This window comes from Phascolarctos cinereus, unplaced genomic scaffold (assembly GCF_003287225.1).
Source record: "Phascolarctos cinereus isolate Bilbo 61053 unplaced genomic scaffold, phaCin_HiC Scaffold_4;HRSCAF=312, whole genome shotgun sequence".
NCBI classification, from domain to species: domain Eukaryota; kingdom Metazoa; phylum Chordata; class Mammalia; order Diprotodontia; family Phascolarctidae; genus Phascolarctos; species Phascolarctos cinereus.
In genome coordinates this window covers 91,338,139-91,356,514 of record NW_027555847.1, presented here as the reverse complement: position 1 = coordinate 91,356,514, position 18,376 = coordinate 91,338,139, and the positions used below count along the sequence as shown (strand labels likewise).

Here is an 18,376-nt window from a genome sequence, read left to right as displayed (position 1 = left end):
CCATTGCTGGGGAGGGGGGGAGACATGCATTTATAAACACCTACTATGTGCTAGGCATTGTGCTAAATACTTTACAAATATTATCTCATTTGATGGGACTGGATGGAATAACAATAATAAGCAACAAAGAAAGATGTTCGACCTTTTCCAACTCTTAGTTTATTTCTAATTTCTCTCCCAAGGAAAATCATCTTTGGACTGGGTTGTTCTCATTGCTAATAGGAAGCTAAAATCCAAGATGAATAGAGAGAAGCTCAGAGAGTACTTAGCTGTCCTTGATGAGTTCAAGTGGTCAGACTGACAAAGGATGGACATCTTAGGGAATTGAAAGAACTGACAGATGTGACAGCCGAGCCACTGCCAGAGAACTCAGAAAGATCACACAAAACAGGTGCCACCAGGCTGGAGAAAGGCAAACACTGGCCCTATTAAATTAAAAAAAAAAAAAAAGGAAATCTACAGACTATAAATCAGGGAACTTGATGTCAGTACCTGGCAAGACTCTAGAATACATGACTAAAGTTATGGCGAGTAAATGTCTAGAAAAGTATTTCAGGGTTCCAAAGAGAAAAGATCTTGCCAAACTGACCTTATTTCCTTTCTGGACTAGTAGATTAGAGAATTCTATAGGCATAGTTTTCCTAGATTTCAGAAAAGTATTTGAAAAAGCCTCCCCTGCTGTATTTGTAAACAAGATTGTGAGATAGAAGCCAATGATAATAAAGTTTAATAGTTTTGGAACTGGTTGAATCCCTGGACCCAAAGCATCATCATCAATGGTTCAATTGTCGACTTGGAAGAAAGAAGTGTCGCTAGCATAGTGCCCCAGGGATCCACTCCTAGGAACACCCTGATGCCATATACCAATTTTATCTTGAATGAAAAACATAGAGGGTCAGAGGTGCACGCATACACAAACACACACACACACACACACACACACACAGAGTGACAAAGTCAAAAGCTAGGAAGATTTCAGCAGGGCTAGAACATTGAACCAAACCTTGAGAAGATGAAATTTAGGGAGTCAAGTCAATAGCCAACAAGCATTTATTAAGTGCTTACTATGTGCCAGGCACTGAGTGCTGGAGATACAAGCAGAAAAGAAAAAAAAAGTTCCTGAATTCAAGAAACTTCTGTTTTAATGGAGTAAGAAAATATATCAAAGGAAGATGAAAGGGGAAGGGGAGTGGAGGAGGAAGGAAGATGAAGGGACCCAGCTCTGAGGACCATAGTAGAAAAAGTCCTCGAGAACTGGACTGGAGAGGAATGAAGACCTGGTGGACCTGAGTTCAAATCCAGCCTCAGCCATTTACTGGCAGTGTGACCCTGGGCAAGCCACTTAACCCTGATAAGAAAAAAGAAAGAAAGAAAGAAAGAAAGAAAGAAAGAAAGAAAGAAAGAAGAAAGAAAGAAAGAAAGAAAGAAAGAAAGAAAGAAAGAAAGAAAGAAAGAGAAAGGAAGGAAGGAAGGAAGGAAGGAAGGAAGGAAGGAAGGAAGGAAGGAAGGAAGGAAGAGAAAGAAAGAAAGAAAAGAAAGAAGGGAGGGAGGGAAGGAAGGAAGGTATGAGTTGGAGTAATGGCTCTTGAGGTGCCTTCTAACTCTGAGTTGTGTGATTCTTTCATAACTTAGCCCAGTTCAACAAATACATGCCCACTGCTTGCATCAAACTTTGCTGGCCTTCTAAAAGAGCTACTAAGATGACAAATGGCACAGCCCCTGCCTTCAAAGAGCTTGTAATCTAATAAGAGGAATGACATAGATTGTTGTTGTTGTTGTTGTTGTTGTTGTTGTTCAGACCCATGATTTCACTGGGAGAGGGAACTCCTGGTTAGGAAATGCCCTCTGCCACTGCAGAGCCCAATGCAGACTCAAAACCATTCTGCAAAGTATAGTCTTATACTTATAGCAGGAGCTCCTGGAAGCCCAGGTTCCCTTCATAGCCTAGGTCAAGGGTGGCCTTACCTGATTCCCACAGTTGTTAATTCTCCTCTCCCCATCACTATCTGTTTTGTATATATCTCACATCTACTTATCTGTAAATGTAGCATATCCTCCTTGTAGAAAATGTAAGCTCATTGAGGGCAGGGACTGGGTTGTTTGGCTGGTTTGTTGTTGTTTGGGTTTGGTTTGGTTTGGTTTGGTTTGGTTTAGTTTTTCTCCTTCATACCTAGCACAGTGACCGGCATTGATTGACTGGAAAATTGGCTGGGACACTGAAAGCTGAAGTGATTTACTTGTCCAGGGTCACATAACCTGTGTTTACCAGACAGAACTTGAAGCTAGATATTCTTGACTGCAAGACCAGCCCTCTATCCATGCTACATCTCACTATCTCTCAAGATGTACATAAATATTATGGGGATAAGGAGAGGGACTAGACCCATGATTTCATTGACATAGGGAACTCCCAGACAAGGATACTCCACCAATGCAGGTTGGCATCTTCTCTGCCATTTATAAGTCTTAAAGAGTTGCCTAGGATGCTGAGAGATTGTGATTTGCCCAAGGTCAAACAGACAGTTTAGGTCAGAGAGTCCAATTTGAGCTTTGATCTTCCTGACTTTGACTAGCCCTCTATCTACTACATCTCCCTGCCCTGCCTCTTGAGACACACATCATTGTTTTACAAGGCAAGATGTGGTAACTACAAAGGAGTGACCCCCACAAAATGCCAGGAAAAAACTCAAGAAGGAAAGGTGATTTACAGCTAGAGTTCCTAGGCTCACAGCTCTAGTGCTCAGAGGATTTTAGAAGTCATCAAATCCAGTTGAAAAGTGACAGAGCTGGAATTCAAATTAAGGTCGTATGATTCTCTAAGTCAGTCCTCAAGTCAGAGAAGGTTCGCAGAGATGGTGGTATCTGAACAGTGTGGAAGGAAAAGAGATTTTGAGGGACAGAACTGCAGGTTCTAGTGGACATGGTAGTAAAAGGGGCAGCCATTCTAGATATGGGTTCCAGCATGAGTCTACAGGTATATAGACAAACCCTGGAGAGGACTGAATGAGAACAGAAAACAGGGAGGACACTAATTTGACCAAAATAGTCCATGAAAGTGAGTAATTAGGCTGGAAAGGCAGGTTGATGCCAGATTTTCAGGGACCATGATAGAACATTTTTATTTAAGCCTATGCACAATAGAGAGTCATTGAAAGTTGTTTGGTTTTTTTGTTTTTTGGTGGTGGTTTTTTTTTTAGCAGTCGCAACATGGCATGGTCAAGCCCATGCGTTCAAAGGACTATTATGCATTAATCTAGCAGCCCTGTGAAAGCTGAATCAGAGAGGGGAGAGAACAAAGAGAAACTGAATTAGGAAGTTCTTTCAGCAGTCTTAAGGTTCTCTATCCTAGCAGTTTAGCAGCAGAAATGGACAGGAGGAAAGCAAATGTTAGCTCCATTGTGGAGGTAGAGTCAACAGAAGACCGATGAGCCAGGGTAGTAGAGTGGATAAAAGGCATGGACTTGGAAGTCCTGGGGTCAAATCCCACCCTGGACACTTTGCTAGCAGCACGACCCTGGACATGTCACTTCATGTCTCTGGGCCTCAGTTTCCTTATGTGTAAAATGAGCAATTGAAGTCAACAGTTTCTAAAGGCCATTCCAGCTATAAATCTGTTCTCTTTTGATCCTGACTGGTTGGATGGGATGGGGAAGGAGACTGAAGAGTCACAGGCGACTGAATTGTTGAATCCATGGGGAGTGGGAATATGGTGGAGCCATTAGCAAAAATAGAGAGGTCAGGATTAGAGGAGGTATTTGTCTCAAGTTAGGATGTGCTAAGTTTTAGGTGGGGAGGAGGGCCATCCAGGTGAAGACTTGACATGCCACCTCTAAGAGGTCAACAGCCCCTGATTTGGACAGAGGTGATGCTGACCAGTCATCCACCATGAGGACCAGAACAGTTTCAAGTCTGGTATGAGGGATCAGTTTAGACATCAGAAGGAATTTCTTGAAAGAAAGGATAGATGAGTGAGGAAGGCTAGAATCTGCCATGGTCTTGTCCATGAGAGGCCTCATGGAAATTAACCTGAATACAAATCTAAGTGAAATCACATCTTTTCTCTCTATCTTTTCACCTCCATGGTTTGGGGAAATTGAATAAATATAGTTTTAACTTAAAAATCCCCTTCCTGATCCTTGGGATCAATGACCCCAGCAAGCTTAAGAACCCCAAATATCTGGTGTGGGGGAAGGAGCTCTCCTCCAAGCTGGGCCAGGGCTACTTGGCCTAAAGGTGAGGATTGGATAAGAATCTCAGTGTTGGGGGCAGCTAGGTGGCACAGTGGATAGAGCACCAGCCCTGAAGTCAGAAGGACCTGAATTCAAATCCGACCTCAGACCAAATACTTGACACTTACTAGCTGTGTGACCCTGGGCAAATCACTTAACCCCAATTGCCTAAAAAAAAAAAAAAGAATCTCAGTGACTTCAGAGACATCTAGTCCAAATTACACCCAAATCAAGGGCTTCCTATATCATAGCTCTGACAAGTGGTCATCCAGCTTTCACCTCCAGCAGAAGGAGAATGCATTACCACCATTCCACTCTGGGACAACTCTAATTGTTAGGAAATTCTTCCTTATATTAGTCAAAGTCTGCATTTCTGCAACTTCCCCTCCATTCCTTCTAATTCTGCCCTCTGGGCGAAGCAGAATAATCTAATCTTTCTTCCACATGACAACCCTTCAGATACTTGAAGACAGCAATCCTGTCCCTGCCTAAGGGGCTGCCCTCGCCCAGGTGAAAGGCTGTGAAGAGCTGTGATCTGTCTGGGTTCCCAGAAACCTAGTCATTATGGGGGGCCTGGAAATCTCACACAGGGCCTAGGGTGGGTTTTGCTCAGGTCTGGGTTGAGGAACCAGTCGGGCACTTGCTATGTGGTGAGAATTCACACTATGCCTTCTTGTTCCTGTCTTTTGCCCCCTTCTGGGGTGGTAGTCAGGGTTCCCCTTAAAACCTCAGCCTCTGCTTGGGAAGACGGAAAGCAAGGTGGCCTAGGTGTAACTGAAAACCTGTGCTGTCTGGAAGTGGTGCCATCGTGCCACCCCCGCTACTCTCACAAACATTCCCCCATCAACCCTGGCTCCCACCCCAACCTCCCTTGTCTCTCTCTGCCTTCCACAGCCACCAGGGAGTCAGCCTTTGTCCACGCCATTGCCTCAGCTGGTGTGGCCTTCGCCGTGACCCGCTCCTGCGCTGAGGGCTCCGCTGCCCTCTGTGGCTGCGACACCCGCCACAAGGGCTCCCCAGGTGAAGGCTGGAAGTGGGGGGGCTGCAGCGAGGACGTGGAATTCGGCGGCATGGTGTCCCGAGAGTTCGCCGATGCCCGAGAGAACCGGCCTGACGCCCGCTCAGCCATGAACCGTCACAACAACGAGGCAGGGCGACTGGTAGGTGGAGGCCTTGGGTTGGCCCCTGTGCCAGCCTCCTCCTCTCAGTCTCCTTTACTCCCTCCCCCACCTTAACCCTTTCTTCTGTTGTTCTCTAAATCACTCTTCTGTCCTCCTGAATCTCATCCATCTGGCTTTCCACCTCCACCCTGACCCCCTCTCATTAGTGCCCAGTTCCAACACCATCCTCTCATTTTCCCTAGTTTTACTTCCCCCAATTCCCTCAACTCTCTCCTGTCTACTCACTCCCTTATCTCTCAGTCCCCCACCACCCATTTGCTCTCAGCCTTCCTTATCTGCTTCTCTCTCCCTAGGTATTTCACTTTTCTCTACTCTTCTGTCTCCCCCTGATCTGACCCCCCTCTGAGGCTCACAGGGCCAGAGGCCTGTCCTAAGGGACCTTCCTTAGGGCCTCTAAGAACAGTGAAATCCACCATTTTTTCTGTCTTCTTGGCCCATATTTAACTCCCTGAGCTTCCATGGCTCAGTGGGTGAGAAGGTGGAGAGATGGTCTCTTGGCATATGTTCACTGGTTGGCATTTCCTCTGTCTAGACAACTCTTAGAGGTGGCATGCCAAGTCTCTACCTGGATGCCACCCTCCCCCACCCCAAACTCAACATGTCCCAATCTGAAACTAACAAGTCCCCTAAATCTGACCCATGAGCCTTGAACCCTGAGCTGGGGAATGGAGGCAGGACAGTGAAGTAAATAGGAGAAAGGGGAAATGAAGGAGTCACTGGGTCAGTCATAGCTAAAGGAGACTTGAGTGACAGGAAGATTTTGGAAAATGTGGTCCCACCCTCCACTCCCCAAAGTTCTCTTCAGGAAGTCCCCTCCCTTGAATTTAACTAGCTTTGGGATTCCCATCCCTTGCCCAGACTGAGGGAGAGACCTGCCTCTGGGCTCTCCCAACATTGGTCACCACTCCCTTCTTAGCAATGAGCCTCAGAGAGGTTCCTTAACTTGCCCAGAGTCAAACAGTGAGATAAATCCCTGGGAAGGCTTTTAAAGGATTAATAAATCAAATCATTGTCTTCATTGAGCACCTGTTCTTTCTTCATCTATACCATGGGAGGTGAAGAGGGGGGATAGCAGGAATAGAGGAAGCAGAAGGGTAGCCCCAGTCTGGTTGGGAAGCCACAACCACCCACCCACAAAATAGAAAATGGTATGAGAGAGTGTATCAGTGAGGGTGGGATTACTCAGACATAGTGTCATGGGAGCTCAGGTGAGGGAGAGAGCCCCATGGGCTGAAGTGGTCAGTGAAAGCTTCCCAGAGGAAGCTTTGTCACCCTCCTCCATGTCCTCTCTGTCCTAACAGATTAGGAACAGGTGCCCAATTCAACAAACAGTTAGTAAGGGCCTGTTTGTGTATAAACTACTGCACTGGGCCTTGGGGAACTTAGGAAGGTGAAATAAGGCACCATCTCAGTGTCCAGGAGCTATAATCCAGGAAGGGAGCGTCAAGGTGTACCCTGCAAAGGAAGCAATCCTACGTCCAAGTGTAGGTTCATGAGGTCATGAGTTAGAGCTGCAAGGGACCCCAAAGGTCATGGAATCTAATCATCCCTACTCTCCACTTTATAAATGAGTCACTGAGGTAGATAAAATTATGTAACAGAGCTGGGGTTTGACACCCTACTACCAGCACCCTAGTCCTCTGATTTCAAATCATGAGCCCTTTCTACTGAGCCTAATTTCATAGAAGAGGAAAATAAGGCCCAGGTAGGTAACTATAGGATTTATTACTAAACGGGACCTTAGGAATGATTGAGTCCAGCTCTCCTCCCCTCTGCCTCACATTTTATAGAGGTTAAGTGTTTTTCCCACCATAACACAAACCAGCAAGTGTCTCAGCCAGGATTTGAACCCAGGTCTTCTGACTCCAAATACAATGCTCATTATATTCTACCATGCTGCCATAGTCGTACCTCACCAAGTGTTGGGCCTGAAATTAAAGGGTGTTCAGGGCAATGTAAGCATTAAAAGCTGCTTGGGCAAAGTTATGGAGATAGGAAAGTTTGAGATGTATTTATGAACTGTTGTATCAGCATGAACTCAATGTACAGGCAGTGTGACAGAAGGGGCAAGAATGATGGAGCTGGGAGGACTTGGGTTCAGATCTTGGCTTTTCCACTTCTACTGCCTGTATAACTTCTGACAAATCTCTGGGCCTCAGTTTGCTCATCTGTAAAATGGGAGAAGGTAGCAGAGGAGAGGGGATTAGACTAGACAGTACTTTCTAACTCTTAAGTCTATGATTTACCCAGTTTGAGTAGATCATAGAGTATATGAAGGGAAGAAACTGAAAAGATTAGTCAAGACGAGACAGGGACTTTGAATGCCAAGTTAAGGAGTTTAGACTTCATCCTTTAGAAAGCTGAGAGCCTCAAAAGATTTCTAATCAGAGGAGTAGATTAAGAGCTGTGCTTTACAAAGATTCGTCTAGCAGCTGTGTGCAGGCTTGACCAAATGGGGAGAAGCTAAAGGCGAGGAGACCAGTTGGAAGGCTGCTACAATAGTCCCAAGGGCCAGAGGGAGCGAGGGGAGGAGAGCTATCTGGAAGATGCTGCAGGGCTAAAAGCAACAGGACTTGGTGACAGCTTGCCTGTTGTGTGGTGAGAGAAGGAAGAGCCAAAGGTGATTCGGAGGGTCTCCAGGAGGGGAACAGGGAAACAAATTGCAAGGGGCTGAAAGGTGAGTGGGTGTCAGAGACGGAGGGGCAGCAAGTATAAACAGCACTTTCTAAGAGTTTAGTTGGTGAAGGGGTAGAGGATCCAGTAATAGCTTCAGGGAATATCAGGGTCAAGGGAAAGAAAGGGAAAACCTGAATATGTCCATAGGCAGCGGTGGGTGAGCCAATAGAATGGGAGAGCTGAAAGATCCGAGTCCCTGCAGGCCCAGAGAAGAGGAAGGGGGCTTAAAATAAAACAGCAAGGATTGTGGGCAGACATAAGAAAAAACATTCACACTGTCTCTGGAATAGGGGGCCAGGCAGAGTGTGGAGACCACGAACAAAGTCAAGGGAGCTGGGAAAAAGAATTGGGGAAGATGGATAGATAGCAGGATAACAGCTGGAAGGGACCCAAGAGATCATCCTAGCTGGTACAGCCCCTTCATTTGGCAAAGGAGAAAACTGAGGCCCAGGGTGGAGGCAGTGCCTTGCTCAAGCTAATATAGCTAGTGCAATAGAGCCAGGATTCCAAGGCCTAGCTTCTAGCCCCACATCCAGCCCTCTTCCCATTGGTTTGGAAGTCTCCCACAACTTTCCCACAACACCCACAACTTTCCTTGTAGGTACAATACACATTCCAGCCTCTGCAGAGGATGGTATTGTCATTCTATTCTGCCACCATCAACATAATTAAGGCAAAGAGACAGAACGAGGCCTGACGGGAGTCAGATGCCTGGTGTACAAATCCTCACTCTTCTGCTCACTACTTGTGTGACCTAACACAAGTCACTTCACCCTGGACCTCAGTTTACTCATCTGAAAGATGAGGAGTTTGGATTCATGGGTCTCTTGGGCCTCTTCCAGCTCTCAGTCCCAATATCCTATGTCTATTCTGCTCCCCCCCCACACACACACTGTACCCCCACTAATATACGTACATACACACCCTCACACTCAGAGTCATCCTCCCTTCCTCCTCTTCCAGGCCATCATTGACCACATGCACTTGAAGTGTAAATGCCACGGTCTGTCGGGCAGTTGCGAGGTGAAGACCTGCTGGTGGTCCCAGCCCGACTTCCGGGCGGTGGGCGACTATCTGAAGGACAAATACGACAGCGCCTCAGAGATGGTGGTGGAGAAGCACCGGGAGTCCCGGGGCTGGGTGGAGACCCTACGGCCCCGCTACAATTACTTCAAGGCCCCCACAGATCGGGACCTGGTCTACTACGAGAGCTCGCCCAACTTCTGCGAACCCAACCCCGAGACGGGCTCCTTCGGCACCAGGGACCGCGCCTGTAACGTCACCTCGCACGGCATCGACGGTTGTGACCTCCTCTGCTGTGGCCGCGGCCACAACACCAGGACGGAGAAGCGCCGGGAGAAGTGTCACTGTGTCTTTCACTGGTGTTGCTATGTCAGCTGTCAGGAGTGTACCCGGGTCTACGACGTCCACACGTGCAAATAGAGCTGGCCTGGCCCGGGGAGCAGGGTAGGGGGAGCTGCATCACTGCGCACTGGCGGGGAAGGTGAACTGGGGGATGCTTCTTATCCTCCCTCCCGCCCCTCCCCACCCCAGGGCCCCAAAGAGAAAGAGGTCATAGAATTTAGAGCTGGCCGGGACCTCTGACGTCATTTAGTCCAACAACCTCATTTTACAAAAGAGGAAACTGAGGCCCAGAGAGGGGAGGTTCACACTGGTAGTAAGGGGCAGAGCTGGGATGGAAACCCAGGTTTTCAGACTCTGTCAAGCAGCTGTTTTGTGGGGCCACACTCTCTGTATTATCAAATCAGGCATGAGGGCACTCTGGAAAGTATTTTTGTTGTTGTTGTTGGGGTTGGGGGTGGGGTGTCATCTGGACTGTGTCCTGGTATGGAAACTCCCCTCCACTGGTGCAGATCAGCAACTCATCTGCAACTTATTGTCTTAGAGAGCTGCCTGGCAGCACTGAGAGGTGGTGTCACACTGAAAAGTATAAAGTTACACAAACATGAGGTCCTGATATTGTAGGATCCTTCATAGGAAAAAGTAGGATCATAGGATTTAGAGCTGGAAGGGACCTGAGAGATCATCCAGACCAACCCCCTCATTTTACAGAGGAGGAAACTAAGGCCAGAGAAAGGAAGTGACTTGCTCAAAGTCACACAGCTAATAAGTAGTACAAGTCAGGACTTGAACCTGGGCCCTCTAACTCAAAATCCAGCATCCTCTCCATTTTATCACAATTGCCTCACGTACCTTGGGAGCTGGGGGCAAGAAAGAAAACAAGGCAGAGGTCTTGGTGGACCAGTCTACTAAAGGGGTAAATGGCCAACAGGTAAGGGACAGGACTTTCCCAGAGAAGAAGCTTGCCCTAATCTCTTATTGCTATAATTTCCACCCCTCCACGTCTGATAAGATCAAGGGTTCCCAAGAGTTCAGGAAAAGGATCCCTATTCTGCAAGTTAAGTGTGGGAGTGGTGGAAAGTCATACTCAGAAGGTTGTTTCTGCCCAAGGTCCATGTCCGCAAAGTCATATCCCTTTCCAATTTGTTTTGCTTGTCCCCAGAGGTCAGAATTAGGAACACATGGGGGAGGGGGAGAGAAGAGGGAACGTGGAGAGGAGAGTTGCAAGAAAGGCAGATTTCATCTCAATATAAGGGAAAATTTCCTAGTCATTAGAACTGTCCAAAAGGGGAATGGTCTACCTCAATGGAAGTCTCCAATTGATGACTACTTGTCAAATGTCATAAAAGGCAGTCCTTAGATATGAGCCAGATGGCTTGGAATGTCTCTTCCAACTCTGGTACTCTGTGAGCAGGCTAGGGGGTTGGGCTGGGGTGAAGATGTCAGTATCTTTTGGAACAGTTGGGAGAAAGAGTTCAGAAACACTGGGTGTCCTGAAGCCATAGCTGGGGGGTGGGTCATATGTTGGGGATATTGTAAAGAAAATGCCTGTTCAAGTCACTGCTGGCCCAGATGCCCTCTGAGGCACCTCCCATCTCTAAGATCCCAACACTGAAATGCTGTCATTCCAAAGCAAGACTTGACAGAAGTGTGGACCAGCTGGGATCCCAATCCACCCCAGCCCCGCACTGGGATTGCCAGAAGAAACCACAAGCATCACCATGAGACTAGAGACTTATGGTCATCCTCAGCTGGGCAAGGAGTCATGCCAGCTGGCTCACAGAACTACATCTCCATTCATTGCCACCAGAAAACACACTGTGTGTAAATTCATGTGCACACATGTGCCCACCAGATGCCTTCCATGGTCTGTTTGCCATTTAGGGAGGAAAAGGGAGGTTTCTTCTGTAGTCACTGGGGCAGGAACAGGTCAGGAATGGGTTCCAAGGTTGGGGCATGCCCATGAGAGCAAGATTTCTGTTAGGTCTTTCTGGGATGTGGAATTCTGACTTCTTAGGTCTTTACTGACCACCCTCAAGATCCAAGAGATGGCTCTATAGCCCTTTCCTTCTAAAAAGAAATGGAAATTTAACCCCTAGGTTTGGCACAGGCCCTCCTTAGTCATTCCTAGTTTTCCCCAAAGTGACTACCAGGGTTGATAGGGTTGAGGGGATTGTTTCTCCTGTTTTAGCTTTCTCTGCACCCCAACCCTGAGGACCCTATACCCCTCATTCCATGGCTACCTAAAACACATCGCTTGTCCTTTCTTCAAGGTCTTTCCACTTTCCCTGCCCTGGGTATTTCTCCCCAGCTTCAACAGTGTCACCTCCAAAGAGAGGTGGAGGAGAACTTGGCCAGTTGAGTATTTGCCCCAAAATCATTGACTTGAGACCATGCAATCCCCTTCCAATTCAGTAATTCAGTCATCCTCATTAAAGGCAGATTTAGTGTGAGGTCTCCCCTCCTTTTCCCATCCCCTAAAACAACTTGGTGGGTTGTACTCATCATGGAGAGTCACCAAGCTAAGACCTCTGAGATGGGATTATTATTCTCACCTCCCATCCCTGCAGTATTTCCTCCATGCTGCCACTCATCCCTCACCACCTCTGGTTTTTTTTTTTCTTGGAGAGGTCATTAGGCTCAGTGGGATAATCTGAAAGTCAAGTCCATCATGGATGCTGGGGGAAGGGGAGGAGGCATTTGTGTGTGCATGTGTGTACGTGTCGAGATGTCCTAGCTCTTTCATTTCTTCTCTTCCTTCTCTACTTTGATCCTGGCCTTGAAACAAATTCCCTGAAACCTCAACCTGACCAGGCAGAGGCTGGGGGGCAAAGCCATCTGGTGTGTGCGTGATTTGTGAGGTTTGATCCTTTGAGTGACATCTCCCTCCCTTGTTCTTCATCTGGAAAATGGAGCTAATGCCAAATTAGGTCTTTTCTTTAAGGCCTCAGTTTCCCCTGGATTTCCCCTCTGCTCTTGCACTCCCATCACTGATAAATGTGAAGCTGGTCCGTCTGACTTCCAGTTCTCTAGCTGGGACCCTGGCCCTTCCTGGTCAGGAATGGGGGCCAGGATTGGACCAGTAGGAGACATGCAGTTTGCAAAGAGAAAAATTTGCAGGCAATTGAGGGAGGGAGACAGAAATTCCTCTTCCTTTTTTATTTTAAACTTTTATTTTAAATGCTGCTATATCCACCATACACTGGAGCTAGACAAACAGACAAAATTTATTTTTTTTCTTTTCTTTCTATGAAAGAAATTGTTTTAGACTTAGCTTTAGGAAATTTTTAAAAGAAAAAAAAAAGAAATGTGAAGTTGTATGTTCATTGCCCAAGGTTCCAGGATCTCCCTGGAATGTGACAACAGTGGGAGTCCCTGGATGTCATCTGATAAAACTTCTGGGGAAGGGTAGGGCTTTCTGGGCCTTGGTGATGCTTGTGATCATTGGCTCACTGCTGTATGTGATAGGACACAATAACAGAGGAGATGGGCAGGCTTCTAAGCCCCCAACCTCTGTGGTCCTTAGCTGTTTTCCCACCCCCAATGGGGGAAAGGAAGATCAAGGCCATTCATTCTCTGTCCCATGCCTAAACCTTCAGAATCTGACATAATAGCGGAGGAGGGGGGCCCTGCCATTGAGAAGGGCATGGCCCTGGGAACCAACATAGAAAGGGGGTGGGGCAAGGTGGACTAGGTTCCCACATTTGGTATTAAGATTCCAGAAAAGTCTTCCTTAGGGCTTTCTCCAAGTCCAAGGATTCTGGATCTTGTGCATTTTCCTACCCAGTTCAGCTTCTGGCCTTAATTATCTCCAGGGGTCTAAGACCATGGGAAGCCAACAGAGCCCTGTGAATTAGCCCAATACCTTCTGCCTCACTATGTGACCTGGCCCTCTATGATATGGGGAGCTTCATCCTTGCCCTTCTGGGTTTCTTGGCACTGGTGGGATGCAAGATGAGACTCAGAGATGAGAATGTCTTTAGTAATTCAAGATATATTTCTCTTCTGCTAGCTCATGCCAAATCAATGTTGGGATGTCCCCAAGTGCAATGGGATACCTAAGGGAAGTAGTGAGCTTCCTACCCCTGGAAATCTGCAAGCAGAAGTAGGATGCCCACTGGTCAGGAATGTTATAGAGGGGAGACCAGGTAGACAATATTACCTCTGAGGTCCTTTTCAACTCTGAGATTCAATAAGACAATGTGTTTAAATGCCAAATGGTTTGGCTGAGATGACAGAGATGGCCAAGATTCCTGATGAGAAATGAGTGATCTACCGAGCTCCCCTTCCTGGTAAGTGCTCCCTCACAAAAAGGAGGCCCTCTTCTGGAGGGAGGACTTTTAGGAACCCGCTGCATCCTCAACCTCTTGTCTCGATTTGGCCATGTCTCTCCCTTCCCTGGGAGCTTTGGGCCCCAAGATGATCTGTTCCTTTGGCCTAAATTTTCAGGGGTAGCCTCTGGGCCTAAGGGGGAAAAAGCCTAATGCATCGTCTCACCCATACTCCTCATTGTCCTTTCCCTAAAACCCACAAGGGGACTCAAAACTGATCTGAAGTTTCCCTTGACTCCAGCCAGGACCTTATTAGTTTCTTCTGGGTGATAAGAAGTCATAGATATGGCCAACACAGGAGTCGCTGTTATCTTTTCCCAGGGCCTCCTTCCAGCCATTCCAATCTCAATTGTCTAGATCCCAACCTCCCAGAGAATCTTCTGTATCCTCCCTTTCCCTACATTACAGAGTATAATAATTCCTATTACTGTAGCACTTTAAGGTTTGCCAAGGACTTTCCTCACAATGACTGACCCCATCAGGTAGGTGGAGCAAAGATTATCATCCCCAATTTATAGATGAGGAGGCTAAAGATCAGAGAGGGAATTGATTTGCTCACGCTATTATTACTAAGTGGCCAAACTGGGGTTGAAATCCAGTGTCTCCTGACTCCAAGTCTATTGTTTTCATGACACCGCACTTAACAAATGTCAGAGCTGAGACGGGACCTCAGAGGTCATCTGGTCCAACACCCTCATTTTACAGAAAAAGAAACTGAGTCCCAGAGAAAGGAAGAGCATTGCCTAGGTCACATAGCCAGTCAGTGGTAGAGCCGGGTCTTGGACCCATATTTCCTGACTCCCAGTCCAGGGCTCTTTACACCAAAGTCTCTCCCATAACAGATAGGCCCTTTGTTGTGAATTGGGCTCCGTGCACTGCTCTTTCCCTGTGTCTAAAAGTACTACGCTGTCTCATTTTTCCCTAACCCCTCTGCCTCATCCAGCCTGGTATCCCCTGGTTTCTATATCCATTGGTCATTTCTTCTGTTTGTGGCTTTTTGTTTTTACAATTATTTATTTGACAGACAAGCGTCTTCTGTATTAGGGAGCGTTTATATTTGCAGAAGGTGGTGGGGAATCAAGAGAAAGGGGAAAGGTTTCCCCATCCTCCAAGGGTTTTCCTATCACCACCGCTCACCCACCAGGACATCGGTGATGGATTGGGTCTCTCGAGGCCGCAGCAAGTTGTTAGATGTGTTAACTTTATAATGATAATAAAAAAATGTGTTAATGTTCAATACATCTGACTTGGTCCCTTTTCGCTCCTTTTTCCAGCTTTGAAGGGCAAATGTAGGAATCCATTCCCCACACAAGTGAATTCCAAATCATAGGAGACTTAGAGATGAAGAGGTCTTTGGGGATCTTCTTGTCAAATCCTCTTTTTTTTTTCTTTACAAAAGAAAACATATAGGCTGAAAGAGGGAAATTATTTCCCTAAGGTCCTAGAGCTAATAAGTGGCAAAAGCAGAGTGTGGATCATAGGAATTAGACCCAGAGGCAGGCAGGACTGCTACAAGCATTTATTAAGGGTTTCCTATAGGGCAAGCACTGTGATGAGCTCTGGGGATACAACTGCAAGAAAAAAGAAAGTGTCTGCCCTCAAGAAGCTTTTATATTTAAATTGAAGAGGCCAAGGGTAGGGCAGGTATGAAGGTGAAGGGGTCAAGGGGAGTCATGGGATTGAAGTCTGGACAGTCAGAAGCACACCTAGGAGGGGAGTAAAAGTTGATTGGCCTGTTCCTCCCACCCCACTCCCTCCAAAAAAAAAAAAAAGTGGAGGAAATCACTCATGGGAGGAAACCTGTATGGCAGAGGGATGTCCCAGGGTGAGAAGGCCTGAAGGGTTATAGGATGAGACTGGCCAATAAAGCATGGTGCTGAGGTCCAGTAAATGAGGGGGAAGGAAGACGGAAATTTTTAGAGATCTTTTAGTTCAGTAGTATCTTACTCAAATAGAAACATCCCTGGGCTGTATATGGACTTAGAAAACCACAAATTAATATTATCTATGTTGTATTTTTAAAACACATTTTAAAATTTTAATTATTAAAATTTATTTTACATTTTAAAAATGTATTTTGTTAAACACTTCCCAATTACATTTTAATCTGGTTCAGGCTGCACTAGGCATTGGGCAGGTAGTTTGACACCTCTGGTCTAGACTAATGCTCCCATTTTGCAGGGGAAGAACTGAGGCCCAAAGAGATCAAACAATTTGCCCAAGGTCAGAGAGTGTAAGAATCAGAGTAGGAATTCATATCTAGGTCTTCTGATTCCAAAACCAGTGAAAACCTTGTCTGTAAATCTCCTAGGGTCATAAGATTTAGAAATGGAAAGGACCTTAGAGAAAATTTCATGCTAGCATCTTCATCCACTCCCTCCTTCCCTACCCACCATCCTGTAGAAGAGAAGAAATGACTTGTCTAAAGGTCCCACAGCTAGAGAAGGTGTGATGTCTGGCTCTGGGAAACGCCCAGTTTTTATTCAAGTCAACAAGCATAGTTACTGGAGATGCAAAGACAAAAATTAAAAGAGTCTCTGCCCTCAGGGAGCTTACACTCTGTTGGGAGAAAGGTCCAGGTAAATAGAGAAGTAAATACAAAATTTATACAAAGTAAACACATTAGTTGGGGTTGGGGGTGGGCCAAGGATCCAGAAATACTTGTGTAGGAGAGGGCATCTAAGCTGAACCTTGGGGCAAAAAAGTCAGGAATTCCAAGAGGTAGAGGTGAGGAGGGAGAGAATTCTAGGCATGGGGGAAAGCCTAAATGGGGGGAGGGAAGAGAGAGAGACACACACACATGAAAGGAAACTAGATTTGTGCACATGAAGCAGGAAGGTAGGAAGGAAAGACAGGTTGTAAATAAATGTCTAAATGAGGGGGCGTGGCTTGGAGAGCCACTGGAATTGAAAGGAAGAAGTCCACATGAAGTCATTCTCACTCCAGGTTCTTCCCAGAGATTTGGTGGTAGAAGGGACCCTATGGAACCATGGAAGCAACAGATATTTTTTTATCCCTCCGTACACATCGATGAACATGGAACCATGTTAGTCAATCAACCACAAAGCTTTCAGTACCTCCTCTTTCTGGCCTGATGGAACAAGGGAGCAGGACCCAGGCTCTGCCATCAGTGGTAGTGGGTTTTTTTTATTAATTTATTTTGATTTATCAACAATCACTTCCATAAGCTTTTGAGTTTTAAATGTTTCTCCCCCTCCCTCCCTCAGTCCCCAAGATGGCGTGCAATCTGATATAGGCTATACATATACATTCCTATTAAACATATTTTTACATTAGTGATGTTGTAAGTAAGAATTAGAACCAACAGGAGGAACCACAAGAAAGAGAAAACTAAACAAAACAGAAGAAAAAAAATAGCAAATAGTATGCTTTGATCTGCATTCAAACTCCATAGTTCTTTCTTTGGATGTGGATAGCATTTTCCATCATGAGACATTTGGAGATGTCTTAGATCCTTGCATTGCTAAGAAGGGCTAATTCTATCAACATTAGTCATTGCACAATGTGGCTGTTACTGTGTACAACATTCTCCTGGTTCTGCTCACTTCACTCAGCATCATTCCATGCAAGTTTTTCCAGGTTTTTCTGAAGTCAGCCTGCTCATAATTTCTTATAGCACAATAGTATTCCATTACATTCATATACCACAACTTGTTCAGCCATTCCCCAATTGAGGGGCATCCTCTCAATTTTTTTTTGGGTGGGGGTTGGGCAATGGGGGTTAAGTGACTTGCCCAGGGTCACACAGCTAGTAAGTGTTATGTGTCTGAGGCTGGATTTGAACTCAGGTCCTCCTGAATCCAGGGCCAGTGCTCTATCCACTGTACCACCTAGCTGCCCCCGGCATCCTCTCAATTTCCAATTCTTTGCCACCACAAAAAGAGCTGCTATAAATATTTTTGTGGGTACATGTGGGACCTTTTCCCATATGTATGATCTCTTTGGGATTCAGCCCCAGAAGTGCTATTGCTGGGTCAAAGGGTATGCACATTTTTATAGCCCTTTGGGCATAATTCCAAATTGGTCTCCAAAATGGTTGGATCATTTCACAACTCCACCGACAATGCATTAGAGTTCTGATTTTCCCACATCTTCTCTAACATTTATCATTTTCCTGTTTTGTCATGTTGGCCAGTCTGATGGGCGTGATGTGGTACCTCAGAGTTGTTTTGATTTGTGTTTCTCTAATCAATAGTGATTTTGAGCATTTTTTCATATGACTATAGATGGCTTTAATTTCTTCATCTGAAAACTGAGTGGCAGTGTTTTAATACATGTGTCTTTTGTGATACACATTACAAGTCCGAGGAAGGAAAGATCACTTCTGGCTAGGAGACTCAGAGAAAGCCTCCCAGAGGAGAGAGCATCCAGTGATAGATATGGGCAGGGTTTCACCAGGAGGAAAAGGCACAGTCAGGAGGTATATAGGAATGTCAAGAACAAAGCCTCAGAGTCAGGAAAGCACCAGATGGGTAGGTATGAGCAATAGCTGAATTTAGCTCAAATATACATTCAAGGAGCAGAAGGAGGGGGAGGAGGAGGAAGTGTGGAAAGGCATGTTGGAGACAGATGGTTG

The 18,376-nt window shown here is 46.1% G+C and overlaps 1 protein-coding gene across 1 annotated transcript in view; it reads left to right on the top strand.

The window, feature by feature from the left end:
• The window catches only part of WNT3A (Wnt family member 3A), a 99,993-nt gene extending 84,975 nt beyond the window's left edge, over positions 1 to 15,018 (top strand). The window contains exons 3-4 of the mRNA XM_020999194.2: positions 5,124 to 5,389; positions 9,050 to 15,018. Coding sequence (XP_020854853.1) covers positions 5,124 to 5,389; positions 9,050 to 9,529 — 746 coding nt within the window. The 3' untranslated portion in view covers positions 9,530 to 15,018. The remainder of the gene's footprint in view (positions 1 to 5,123; positions 5,390 to 9,049) is intronic.
• Positions 15,019 to 18,376: the final 3,358 nt, after the last annotated feature.